Below are 12238 nucleotides of genomic sequence, written 5' to 3'. Positions count from 1 at the left end.
AGGAGCTGGAGGCAAAGGGGGGGGACTGAGCGTTGTGGGGGGCGGCTCACCCCACAACAGGGGACCAAGAGAAACCCGTCAGCTGCCCCAAGGGAGGGTTTCTCCCCCCCCCAGCCCTGCCAGTGTCCGCACTCCTGCCCCACAGCCCCTGCCCCCCACACCAACAGTCCCCAGTGGGAAGGGTGACCTTCCCAGGGGTTCACTGGGCAGCTGCCTGGCAGGAACCCCCCCACCCCAGACATGGAGAGAACCCACGAGTCCTGGCTCCTGGCCCCCTGCTCTGACCACCAGCCCCTACTACCCTCCCCAGCGCTGGGGAGAGAACCCAGGAGTCCTGGCTCCTGGCCCCTGCTCTGACCACCAGCCCCCACTGCCCCCCAGCGCCTGCATCCCCCAACCCTGCCAGTCCCCTCGCTCCCGCCCCCACAGCCCCTGCATCCCCCAGTCCTGCCGGTCCGCTCGCTCCCGCCCCACAGCCCCTGCACCCCCAGCCCTGCCGGTCCCCTCGCTCCCGCCCCACAGCCCCTGCATCCCCCAGCCCTGCCGGTCCCCTCGCTCCCGCCCCACAGGCCCCTGCATCCCCCAGCCCTGCCGGTCCCCTCGCTCCCGCCCCACAGCCCCTGCATCCCCGGCCCTGCCGGTCCCCTCGCTCCCGCCCCACAGCCCCTGCATCCCCCGGCCCTGCCGGTCCCCTCGCTCCCGCCCCACAGCCCCCTGCATCCCCCGGCCCTGCCGGTCCCCTCACTCCCGCCCCCACAGCCCCTGCATCCCCCAGCCCTGCCGGTGCCCTCGCTCCCGCCCCACAGCCCCTGCATCCCCCGGCCCTGCCGGTCCCCTCACTCCCATCCCCACAGCCCCTGCATCCCCCAGCCCTGCCGGTGCCCTCACTCCCACCCCCACAGCCCCTGCATCCCCCGGCCCTGCCGGTCCCCTCATCCCATCCCCACAGCCCCTGCACCCCCCAGCCCTGCCAGTCCCCTCACTCCCGCCCCACAGCCCCTGCACCCCCCAGCCCTGCCGGTCCCCCTCACTCCCATCCCCACAGCCCCTGCACCCCCCAGCCCTGCCAGTCCCCTCACTCCCGCCCCACAGCCCCTGCATCCCCCAGCCCTGCCGGTCACCCTCGCTCCTAACCCACAGCCCCTGCATCCCCCAGCCCTGCCGGTCCCCTCACTCCTGCCCCACAGCCCCTGTATCCCCCAGCCCTGCCGTTCCCCTCACTCCCCACTCGCAGCCCCTGCACCCCCCAGCCCTGCCGGTCCCCCTCACTCTTAACCCACAGCCCCTGCATCCCCCAGCCCTGCCGGTCCCCCTCACTCCCACCCCACAGCCCCTGCATCCCCCAGCCCTGCCGGTCGCCTCACTCCCGCCCCACAGCCCCTGCATCCCCCGGCCCTGCCAGTCCCCCTCACTCCCACCCCACAGCCCCTGCATCCCCCCAGCCCTGCCGGTCCCCTCACTCTCCCGCCCCACAGTTTCTGTCCGCCCCAGCATGGGGCATAAGGCACCATCTCCGCCCAGGCCTTTGAATTTCCTTTTATTATCCACATCTCACCAGCGGAGAAACTTCCACACCTCCCGCTGGGCCGGCAGCCGGGGCAGCTCTCCGAGGGCTTCCGTACCCCCGGCCCCTCCCCAGGGGAGAAAACACTCCCTGCACCCCGACCCCCCATGTCCCCCAGGTCCCATCGGCCCCCGAGAGCCCAGGGGGGATTTTTCTCCCTTCAACGGGAGGGGACCCACCTCTTGGAGAACTCCTCTGATCTGCCACCAACCCCCACAGCACCGGGAGAGAGACCCAGGAGTCCTGGCTCCCACCCCCTGCTCTGACCACCAGCCCCCACTGCCCTCCCAGCGCCGGGGAGAGAACCCAGGAGTCCTGGCTCCCGCCCCCTGCTCTAACCACCAGTCCCCACTGCCCTCCCAGCGCCAGGGAGAGAACCCAGGAGTCCTGGCTCCCCGCCCTCCTGCTCTAACCACCAGCCCCCCACTGCCCCTCCCCAGCCCCAAGGAGAGAACCCAGGAGTCCTGGCTCCCACCCCCCTGCTCTAACCACCAGCCCCCACTGCCCTCCCAGACCCAAGGAGAGAGCCCAGGAGTCCTGGCTCCCACCCCCCTGCTCTAACCACCAGCCCCGGGGAGAGAACCCAGGAGTCCTGGCTCCCCACCCCTGTCTAACCCCCAGCCCCCACTGCCCCTCCCAGCACTGGGGAGAGAACCCAGGAGTCCTGGCTCCCAGCCCCACTGCTCTAACCACCAGCCCCCACTGCTAGGGAGAGAACCCAGCAGTCCTGCTACTGGCATTTTAACCCCATATCCCATCCTCAGCTGGGGGTGACAAAGTGGTTTTTCTCCCCCCTCCTACTCCTCAGCTGCAGACCCTGCGTCCGCCACCCGGGCCAGCTTGGCAGCAGCTTTGACCCTCTCCACCGCTCGCTGAAGGTTCTCCACCGGATGGCCCCGCACAGCGGCCACGGCGTGGGCCAGACCCGGCGCCCAGACCCCCCTCCAGCCTGTTGCAGCCGGGGAGGAAGTAATGGGGAGAGGTTCCGCGTGCCAGGCCCGGCCGCCAGGTCGTCCAAGGAGGCCCAGAAGGCAGTGGGCCGTGTTCTCCTCCCGGGCAAGGTAGCGGGCGGGCAGGCGCTCACAGGCCCCCAGAACCAGGCTCCAGAGATGGTAGGGGCCCACCCGCCCAGCCCAGGCCGCAGACAGGGCAGAGCGGGCTGCCCCATAGGCCTGGAGCAGGGGGAGAGGGACCATCTGCTTGAGGTGAAGCTCACTCCTGCAGAAGGACAGGCGCCAAGCGAGGTTGGAGACCTCCGCCGGGTTCTCAGCCCCACGCCCAGCTGTGCCCGCGTTCTCCACCAGCTCCCCTTGCTTCAAGGCCTCCGCCGGGCCAGCAGCCTCCTGCCAGGCGAGGGTTGGAGCTGGGCAGAAGGTAGAAGCCCTCGGCCACGTCCTCCTCCCTCAGTTTGCCCTCCCAGAAATGGGCGCGGTCCAGCCAGGCCTGGGCGGCCGCCGGCCACCCCCGGAAGGACACCACAGGGAGCACATCATAGAGCACGCGCCAGGGGCCGTGCCGTGCAATCAGCGTCACCAGCCCGCCGTGCCTGGCTGCCTGCTCCACGTTCGGCCCCCCTCGGTGTGGGGCAGCCCGGGCCTGATCGGCCACAGCCACCAAGGCCTGGCAGAACCAGGCTGAGACCAGGCCTGGGGCGAGGTAGCCCTGGCCACCATGGTGCTGGCAGCAGTCTGCCCAGTGGCGGTGGGCCTCGGGGCCGAAGGGGGCCAGGGGCAGCCGGGCATGGCCTGGGGGGACGCCACGCAGGTCCAGGGGCACAGGGCTGTCGTGGGCCTGCAGGACGGGCACCAGGAGGGTGTAGTCCACATCGTAGTCCACATCTGGGACGTAGCACCCCAGGGCACCCGGGTCCACATCAACTGTGCCCTGGAGCACCCCACCTGAGAGCAGGAGGTATTCATTGGACGGGGGGAGTTTCCCCTCCAGCTGGTGCACCCGGCCTGGCAGGAGAAAGCGGGGAGGCTAGGAAAAAAGAATTGAACCCAGGAGTCCTGGCTCTCGGCCACCTGCTCCAACCACCAGCCCCCACTGCCCTCTCAGCGCCGGGGAGAGAACCCAGGAGTCCTGGCTCCTGGCCCCTGCTCTAACCACCAGCCCCCACTGCCCTCCCACCGCCAGGGAGAGAACCCAGGCGTCCTGGCTCCCACCCCCTGCTCTAACCACCAGCCCCCACTGCCCTCCCAGCGCCGGGGAGAGAACCCAGGAGTCCTGGCTCCCACCCCCCTGCTCTAACCACCAGCCCCCCACTGCCCTCCCAGCGCTGGGGAGAGAACCCAGGAGTCCTGGCTCCCACCCCCCTGCTCTAACCACCAGCCCCCACTGCCCTCCCAGCGCCGGGGAGAGAACCCAGGAGTCCTGGCTCCCAGCCCCTGATCTAACCACCAGCCCCCACTGCCCTCCCAGCGCCAGGGAGAGAACCCAGGAGTCCTGGCTCCCACCCCCCTGCTCTAACCACCAGCCCCCACTGCCCTCCCACCGCCAGGGAGAGAACCCAGGCGTCCTGGCTCCCACCCCCTGCTCTAACCACCAGCCCCCACTGCCCTCCCAGCGCCGGGGAGAGAACCCAGGCGTCCGGGCTCCCACCCCCTGCTCTACCCACCAGCCCCCACTGCCCTCCCAGCGCCGGGGAGAGAACCCAGGAGTCCCGGCTCCCACCCCCTGCTCTACCCACCAGCCCCCACTGCCCTCCCAGCGCCGGGGAGAGAACCCAGGAGTCCTGGCTCCCGGCCCCCCTGCTCTAACCACCAGCCCCCACTGCCCTCCCAGCGCCGGGGAGAGAACCCAGGAGTCCTGGCTCCCACCCCCTGCTCTAACCACCAGCCCCCACTGCCCTCCCAGCGCTGGGGAGAGAACCCAGGAGTCCTGGCTCCCACCCCCTGCTCTAACCACCAGCCCCCACTGCCCTCCCAGCGCCGGGGAGAGAACCCAGGCGTCCGGGCTCCCAGTCCATCTCCACTCACCCAGCAGGGAGAACACAAAGTCCTTGAGCACCAGCAGCTCCGGGGCGGCCCGGACGCCTGGGTCCCGCCAGGGCTGCTTGCTCAGCTCCTGCACCAGCCGGTTGAGTTCGGCGATCCAGGCTCCAGAGTGGAAATCCAGGTCGGTGAGGGGCCGGGCCGGGCGGGGGGCAGTGCCCCCGCTCTGGGGAGCCCATGGCCCTGGGCTGGTGGCGGGGGGGACAAGTGGGACAGGTGAAGGGGGCCTTACTCAGGCTCGGCTCCCTCAATTTTCCCTCCACTCCCCGGTCCCCCAAAGTCCCTCCCCTCTCAACCCCACCCCACATATTCTGTGCCCCATAACCTGCCCCTCCAGCCTGGCCCCCATTCTCCACCACCGCCCCAGCTCCCCCAAGCCCTGCCCCACATCCTGCACCTCCAGCCTGGGCCCCTAGAATCTGCCCCCCTTCACTGGCCCCCCAATACCTGCCTTCCCCCCAACTTCCCCCGTAACTGCACCCTACATACCAGCTTCCCCATAACCTGCCCCACAGCCCCTGCCTCATAACCTGTCCAGCCCCCCCATCCATAACCATCCTGAGCCCCCCCAAACCCGACTCATAACCTGAGCTGCCACCTGACCCTTCTGCCAACCCCCCAAAATTGCCTCCCCTCTCTCCAACCCCTCCCCCTTCCTCACCTGCCCCCCAACAGCTCCTCGAGCCCCCCCAATCAGGGGCCAGCCCCACAAATCCCCTCACCCTGCACGCCAAAACTGCCCCACCCCGCGGGTTGGAAGTGGGGGGCACCGGCAGGCCTGGGGCCGGGGCTTGGCAGGGCTGTGGAGCACCCGGGGGGCTGGTTACCTCCTCGCTGTCCATGAGGCTCGGACGCCTGGGTCCCTCCTATGGGGCGGGGGTGGGGGCGGGGGCGGGGGCTGGGAAAGTGCAGGGAAACCTGCTTCACGCCGCCGCCGCCGCCAGGTTCCCCCAGGTGAGACCAGCTCACCTTCTTCCGCCTCCCGTCCCGGCCAGGTGCGCCCACGCCCCGCCCCGGAGGGAAGCCCCGCCCCAGCCAGGTGCGCCCACGCCCCGCCCCGGAGGGAAGCCCCGCCCCAGCCAGGTGCGCCCACGCCCCGCCCCGGAGGGAAGCCCCGCCCCAGCCAGGTGCGCTCACACCCCGCCCCGGAGGGAAGCCCCGCCCCAGCCAGGTGCGCCCACGCCCCGCCCCGGAGGGAAGCCCCGCCCCAGCCAGGTGCGCTCACACCCCGCCCCGGAGGGAAGCCCCGCCCCAGCCAGGTGTGGAGCTCTGACCCCCCTCTCGCGGTGGGGAGGGGGTAGATCCCACACCTGGCCAGGAGGGCAGCGGGGGCTGGTGGGTAGAGCAGGGGCCGGGAACCAGGACTCCTGGGTTCTCTCCCCGGCGCTGGGAGGGCAGTGGGGGCTGGTGGTTAGAGCAGGGGGTGGGAGCCAGGACTCCTGGGTTCTCTCCCCAGCGCTGGGAGGGCAGTGGGGGCTGGTGGTCAGAGCAGGGGGTGGGAGCCAGGACTCCTGGGTTCTCTCCCCAGCACTGGGAGGGCAGTGGGGGCTGGTGGTTAGAGCAGGGGGTGGGAGCCAGGACTCCTGGGTTCTCTCCCCGGCGCTGGGAGGGCAGTGGGGGCTGGTGGGTAGAGCAGGGGGTGGGAGCCAGGACTCCTGGGTTCTCTCCCCGGCGCTGGGAGGGCAGTGGGGGCTGGTGGTTAGAGCAGGGGGTGGGAGCCAGGACTCCTGGGTTCTCTCCCCGGCGCTGGGAGGGCAGTGGGGGCTGGTGGGTAGAGCAGGGGGTGGGAGCCAGGACTCCTGGGTTCTCTCCTCGGCGCTGGGAGGGCAGTGGGGGCTGGTGGTTAGAGCAGGGGCCGGGAGCCAGGACTCCTGGGTTCTCTCCCCGGCGCTGGGAGGGCAGTGGGGGCTGGTGGTCAGAGCAGGGGGTGGGAGCCAGGACTCCTGGGTTCTCTCCCCGGCGCTGGGAGGGCAGTGGGGGCTGGTGGTTAGAGCAGGGGGTGGGAGCCAGGACTCCTGGGTTCTCTCCCTGGTGCTGGGAGGGCAGTGGGGGCTGGTGGTCAGAGCAGGGGGTGGGAGCCAGGACTCCCGGGTTCTCTCCCCGGCGCTGGGAGGGCAGTGGGGGCTGGTGGTTAGAGCAGGGGGTGGGAGCCAGGACTCCTGGGTTCTCTCCCTGGCGCTGAGAGGGCAGTGGGGGCTGGTGGTTAGAGCAGGGGGCCGGGAGCCAGGACTCCTGGGTTCTCTCCCCGGCGCTGGGGGGCAGTGGGGGCTGGTGGTGAGAGCAGGGGGTGGGAGCCAGGACTCCTGGGTTCTCTCCCTGGTGCTGTGGGGGCTGGTGGTGGGAGCAGGGGCTGGAAGCCAGGACTGCTGGGTTCTCTCCCCGGCGCTGGGAGGGCAGTGGGGGCTGGTGGTGGGAGCAGGGGGCTGGGAGCCAGGACTCCTGGGTTCTCTCCCTGGTGCTGTGGGGGCTGGTGGTGGGAGCAGGGGCTGGAAGCCAGGACTCCTGGGTTCTCTCCCCGGCGCTGGGAGGGCAGTGGGGGCTGGTGGTTAGAGCAGGGGTGGGAGCCAGGACTCCTGGGTTCTCTCCCCGGCGCTGGGAGGGCAGTGGGGGCTGGTGGTGGGAGCAGGGGCTGGAAGCCAGGACTCCTGGATTCTCTCCCTGGCACTGGGAGGGCAGTGGGGGCTGGTGGTGAGAGCCAGGAGCCAGGACTCCTGGGTTCTCTCCCCAGTGCTAGGAGGGCAGTGGGGGGCTGGTGGTTAGAGCAGGGGCTGGAAGCCAGGACTGCTGGGTTCTCTCCCTGGCACTGGGAGGGCAGTGGGGGCTGGTGGTGAGAGCCAGGAGCCAGGACTCCTGGGTTCTCTCCCCAGTGCTAGGAGGGCAGTGGGGGCTGGTGGTCAGAGCAGGGGGCTGGGAGCCAGGACTCCTGGGTTCTCTCCCCAGCACTGGGATGGGGTGAGGGCCTCACACACCAAAGCCAGGTGGTTTTCCTCTTTATTTTCCTGCCCGGCCCCCTCTCACCCCCTTGATTTCAGTTCCACGGGGGCCCCTTGACGGGCCGGTACACCCAGTTCTTCGTGGAGGGCTCTGGCCCTTTGTAGTACCGGGTATGGCCACTGGCCGGCACCTCCGGTGGCCCATCCTCCGAGTCGGTTGCCGTGGCTTGGTTCGTCCCGGCTCCCCTGGCCAGTGTCCCTGCCTCCTCCTTCCAGCGCTGCTCCCGGCGGCCGGGCGAGGGGTCCCGGCTGGGGGGCGGCGTCTCAGGGTGCACCGGGTAGATGTAAACCTTGGTGGGCTGGTGGCGCTGCCTGGGGGCCAGCTCGTCCTGGCTGGGCTGGCGAAACCGGACCCCGGAGGCTGGGCGGGCGTCGGTGCCGCAGGAGACGGAGGCCGGGCGCGGCTTGGGGGGCGGCGGGGGTAGGGCGGAGGGGGCCGAGGCGGCCTGGGCACAGCAGCAGTGGCGGGAGGGCGCCGGGGCGGCTTGTCGGCAGGGCGGGGGGTCCCGCCGGAGATTCACGTCCATAGTGAGCCTCATGGGTCCCAGGGGATAGGGCAGGCACCGGTGCAGGGCCGGCAGCTCCCAGTGCGCCAGGCGCCGGTCACGGGGGGAGCCATGGGTCGGGCAGCGGGGCGGGCGGGCGGTGGAGTTGGGGGGTGGGGAGGAGGGGGCTGGGAAAGAAAGAAAGAGAAGGTGATGAGTGAGGTCCTACGCAGCTGGGGGGGTGGGACAGCCTCCCCCCCAGGAGCACAGAGCCCCCCCCAACTTACACCTGGTCATGGAGCCGCCTCCCGGCCCCTGCAGCAGCCTCCACAGATGGCAGCAGACCTGGGGGGCAGAGGAAGATGGGGGCTGAGTTTGTGGGAGGTACTGGAAAGGCAGCCACTTCTGGGGAGGGGTAGCCCCAGCTGTCACCTCCACCCTGTAGTGCCCCCAATGCCACCCGCCCTCCCAGGGGAGAGCACCCCCTGCTGGGCCTCCCTTCCCACCCCACAGAGCCACTGGCTGACCTCTGCCTCCCTGCCCCACAGCACCACCCACCATGGTGACAATCTTCAGGGCGACCTGCGCCAGGACGCTCAGCACTGCCAGCAGGATGAGGGTCTCCTGGAAGTCCAGGCAGCAGGTGCCGTCCGTGGGGCACGCAGGGCAGGGGGTCGCCCCCATAGGAGAGGGGGTGGGGCCGGGAGCTGGCAAGCCGGGCCCTGCATCCCTGCCCCCTGGCCTCTGGGCACAGCAGATGGGGGGGCCGGGGGAGTGGCTGCAGCTGGGGGCATTGTGATATAGATCGTAAGGGACCCTGCGGGGGGGGGGCCACCCGCCATTGTGACATGAGGGGAGCAGCTGCCCTATGGTGGGGGCTGTCAGTCCCCCCAGCCCCTGCTCTAACCACCAGCCCCCACTGCCCTCCCAGCGCCAGGGAGAGAACCCAGGAGTCCTGGCTCCCACCCCCTGCTCTAACCACCAGCCCCCACTGCCCTCCCAGCGCCAGGGAGAGAACCCAGGAGTCCTGGCTCCCACCCCCTGCTCTAACCACCAGCCCCCACTGCCCTCCCAGCGCCGGGGAGAGAACCCAGGAGTCCTGGCTCCCACCCCTGCTCTAACCACCAGCCCCCACTGCCCTCCCAGCGCCAGGGAGAGAACCCAGGAGTCCTGGCTCCCGCCCCCCTGCTCTAACCACCAGCCCCCACTGCCCCCACAGCACCGGGGAGAGAACCCAGGAGTCCTGGCTCCCACCCCCTGCTCTCACCACCAGCCCCCACTGCCCTCCCAGCGCCGGGGAGAGAACCCAGGAGTCCTGGCTCCCGCCCCCTGCTCTAACCACCAGCCCCCACTGCCCTCCCAGCGACGGGGAGAGAACCCAGGAGTCCTGGCTCCCACCCCCTGCTCTAACCACCAGCCCCCACTGCCCCCCAGCGCCGGGGAGAGAACCCAGGAGTCCTGGCTCCCACCCCCTGCTCTAACCACCAGCCCCCACTGCCCTCCCAGCACCGGGGAGAGAACCCAGGAGTCCTGGCTCCCACCCCCTGCTCTAACCACCAGCCCCCACTGCCCTCCCAGCGCCAGGGAGAGAACCCAGGAGTCCTGGCTCCCAGCCCCTGCTCTAACCACCAGCCCCCACTGCCCTCCCAGCGCCGGGGAGAGAACCCAGGAGTCCTGGCTCCCACCCCTCCCCCACCCGCCTCTCTTCGCTGCAGGAGAAGAGCGTTGCTATGGTTACCGCTGCCCGCCCCCCCCCCTCGCGGCCGCCCCCCCTTTGGCTCCCCACGGCTGGGGGCGGGGCGGCTATTTGCCGCCCGGCGGGGGGGTGGATGCTAATGAACGGTGCTCCTCACTCCCGACCTGCAGCGCCCCCCTCCAGCCCGGCCGCCGTGGGTCGGGCTAGGTGGGTTGCGGGGCCGCAGGCAGGGGGGCGTGTGGTGCTTCTATGGGGGCGCGGGAAATGCAGCTGAGTCTGGGCTGGAGCAGCTTTGGCGTCGGCCTCGCCTGCCTGCCCCACAGCGCCCCCTGCTGGGCCCCCGCCCGGCTCCCTGCCCCACAGCGCCCCCTTAGGTGCCCCCACCCCACTGCCTGCCCCACAGCGCCCCCAGCTGGGCCCCCGCCCGGCTCCCTGCCCCACAGCGCCCCCTGCTGGGCCCCCGCCCCACTGACTGTCCCACAGCGCCCCCTTAGGTGCCCCCGCCCCACTGCCTGTCCCACAGCGCCCCCTTAGGTGCCCCCACCCCACTGCCTGCCCCACAGCGCCCCCAGCTGGGCCCCCGCCTGGCTCCCTGCCCCACAGCGCCCCCTTAGGTGCCCCCACCCCACTGCCTGCCCCACAGCGCCCCCTGCTGGGCCCCCGCCCGGCTCCCTGCCCCACAGCGCCCCCTTAGGTGCCCCCACCCCACTGCCTGCCCCACAGCGCCCCCTGCTGGGCCCCCGCCCGGCTCCCTGCCCCACAGCGCCCCCTTAGGTGCCCCCACCCCACTGCCTGCCCCACAGCGCCCCCAGCTGGGCCCCCGCCCGGCTCCCTGCCCCACAGCGCCCCCTGCTGGCCCCCCGCCCGGCTCTCTCCCCCACAGCGCCCCCTTAGGTGCCCCCACCCCACTGCCTGCCCCACAGCGCCCCCTGCTGGGCCCCCGCCTGGCTCTCTCCCCCACAGCGCCCCCTTAGGTGCCCCCACCCCACTGCCTGCCCCACAGCGCCCCCAGCTGGGCCCCCGCCCGGCTCCCTGCCCCACAGCGCCCCCTTAGGTGCCCCCACCCCACTGCCTGCCCCAGAGCGTCCCCTGCTGGGCCCCCGCCCGGCTCCCTGCCCCACAGCGCCCCCTGCTGGCCCCCCGCCCGGCTCTCTCCCCCACAGCGCCCCCTTATGGGCCCCCGCCCCACTGCCTGTCCCACAGCGCCCCCTGCTGCGCCCAGCCCCGCACTTCCACTTCTAGCCAATTTCTGCTGCTGCTTCAGGGCCTCGAGGATCTTGCTCCGGCCAGCGCCGAGCACCGCGTCTCCTCGCTGCGTCGGGGGGGTGTGGAGGGGGGGGATGTCCTGGATCCTTGTCCCTGCCCCCCCCCCACGACACAGAGAGCAACCCCAGCTGGGAGCCCGGACTCCTGGGTTCTCTCCCCGGCGCTGGGAGGGCAGTGGGGGCTGGTGGTTAGAGCAGGAGGTGGGAGCCAGGACTCCTGGGTTCTCTCCCTGGCGCTGGGGGGCAGTGGGGGCTGGTGGTTAGAGCAGGGGTGGGAGCCAGGACTCCTGGGTTCTCTCCCTGGCGCTGGGGGGCAGTGGGGGCTGGTGGTTAGAGCAGGGGTGGGAGCCAGGACTCCTGGGTTCTCTCCCCGGCGCTGGAAGGGCAGTGGGGGCTGGTGGTTAGAGCAGGGGTGGGAGCCAGGACTCCTGGGTTCTCTCCCTGGCGCTGGGGGGCAGTGGGGGCTGGTGGTTAGAGCAGGGGTGGGAGCCAGGACTCCTGGGTTCTCTCCCCGGCGCTGGGAGGGCAGTGGGGGCTGGTGCGTAGAGCAGGGGTGGGAGCCAGGACTCCTGGGTTCTCTCCCCGGCGCTGGGAGGGCAGTGGGGGCTGGTGCGTAGAGCAGGGGCTGGGAGCCAGGACTCCTGGGTTCTCTCCCCGGTGCTGGGAGGGCAGTGGCGGCTGGTGGTTAGAGCAGGGGCCGGGAGCCAGGACTCCTGGGTTCTCTCCCCGGTGCTGGGAGGGCAGTGGGGGCTGGTGGTTAGAGCAGGGGGTGGGAGCCAGGACTCCTGGGTTCTCTCCCCGGTGCTGGGAGGGCAGTGGCGGCTGGTGGTTAGAGCAGGGGGTGGGAGCCAGGACTCCTGGGTTCTCTCCCCGGCGCTGGGAGGGCAGTGGAGGCCGGTGGTTAGAGCAGGGGGGTGGGAGCCAGGACTCCTGGGTTCTCTCCCCGGCGCTGGGAGGGCAGTGGGGGCTGGTGGTTAGAGCAGGGGGTGGGAGCCAGGACTCCTGGGGTCTCTCCCCTTCACTCGGAGGGCAGTGCGGGTTGGAGGCTGGGAGCCCCCTTGCCTTTTGTGGGGTTGTTCCCTCCCCCACCTCCTATCTCCCCCCCCCAGGTGATATCTCCCTGAAAGTCATGGGGCAGGGCAGGGCGGGGGCGCTATGGGGTAGGGAAGATCAGAGAGGTGGTGGGGGGACATCAGTCACAGGGAAGGTGGAGCACTTGGGGGGCAGGATGAGGGAGATCGG

At 71.1% G+C, this 12238-nt stretch overlaps 1 protein-coding gene across 1 annotated transcript; it reads right to left on the bottom strand.

The window, feature by feature from the left end:
• Positions 1 to 2217: 2217 nt before the first annotated feature.
• On the bottom strand, positions 2218 to 8077 carry TMEM102 (transmembrane protein 102). The gene is given in 7 exon segments (XM_074982888.1): positions 2218 to 2490; positions 2492 to 2578; positions 2581 to 2930; positions 2932 to 3522; positions 4543 to 4745; positions 5385 to 5536; positions 7610 to 8077. Coding segments are annotated over 7 exon segments (1980 nt in total). The 3' UTR covers positions 2218 to 2361.
• Between the last annotated feature and the right edge of the window lie 4161 nt (positions 8078 to 12238).

The sequence above is a fragment of the Carettochelys insculpta genome, chromosome 34 (genome assembly GCF_033958435.1).
Source record: "Carettochelys insculpta isolate YL-2023 chromosome 34, ASM3395843v1, whole genome shotgun sequence".
NCBI classification, from domain to species: domain Eukaryota; kingdom Metazoa; phylum Chordata; order Testudines; family Carettochelyidae; genus Carettochelys; species Carettochelys insculpta.
The sequence above is the reverse complement of the archived record's forward strand: the minus strand, read 5'-3'. Positions and strand labels throughout refer to the sequence as shown.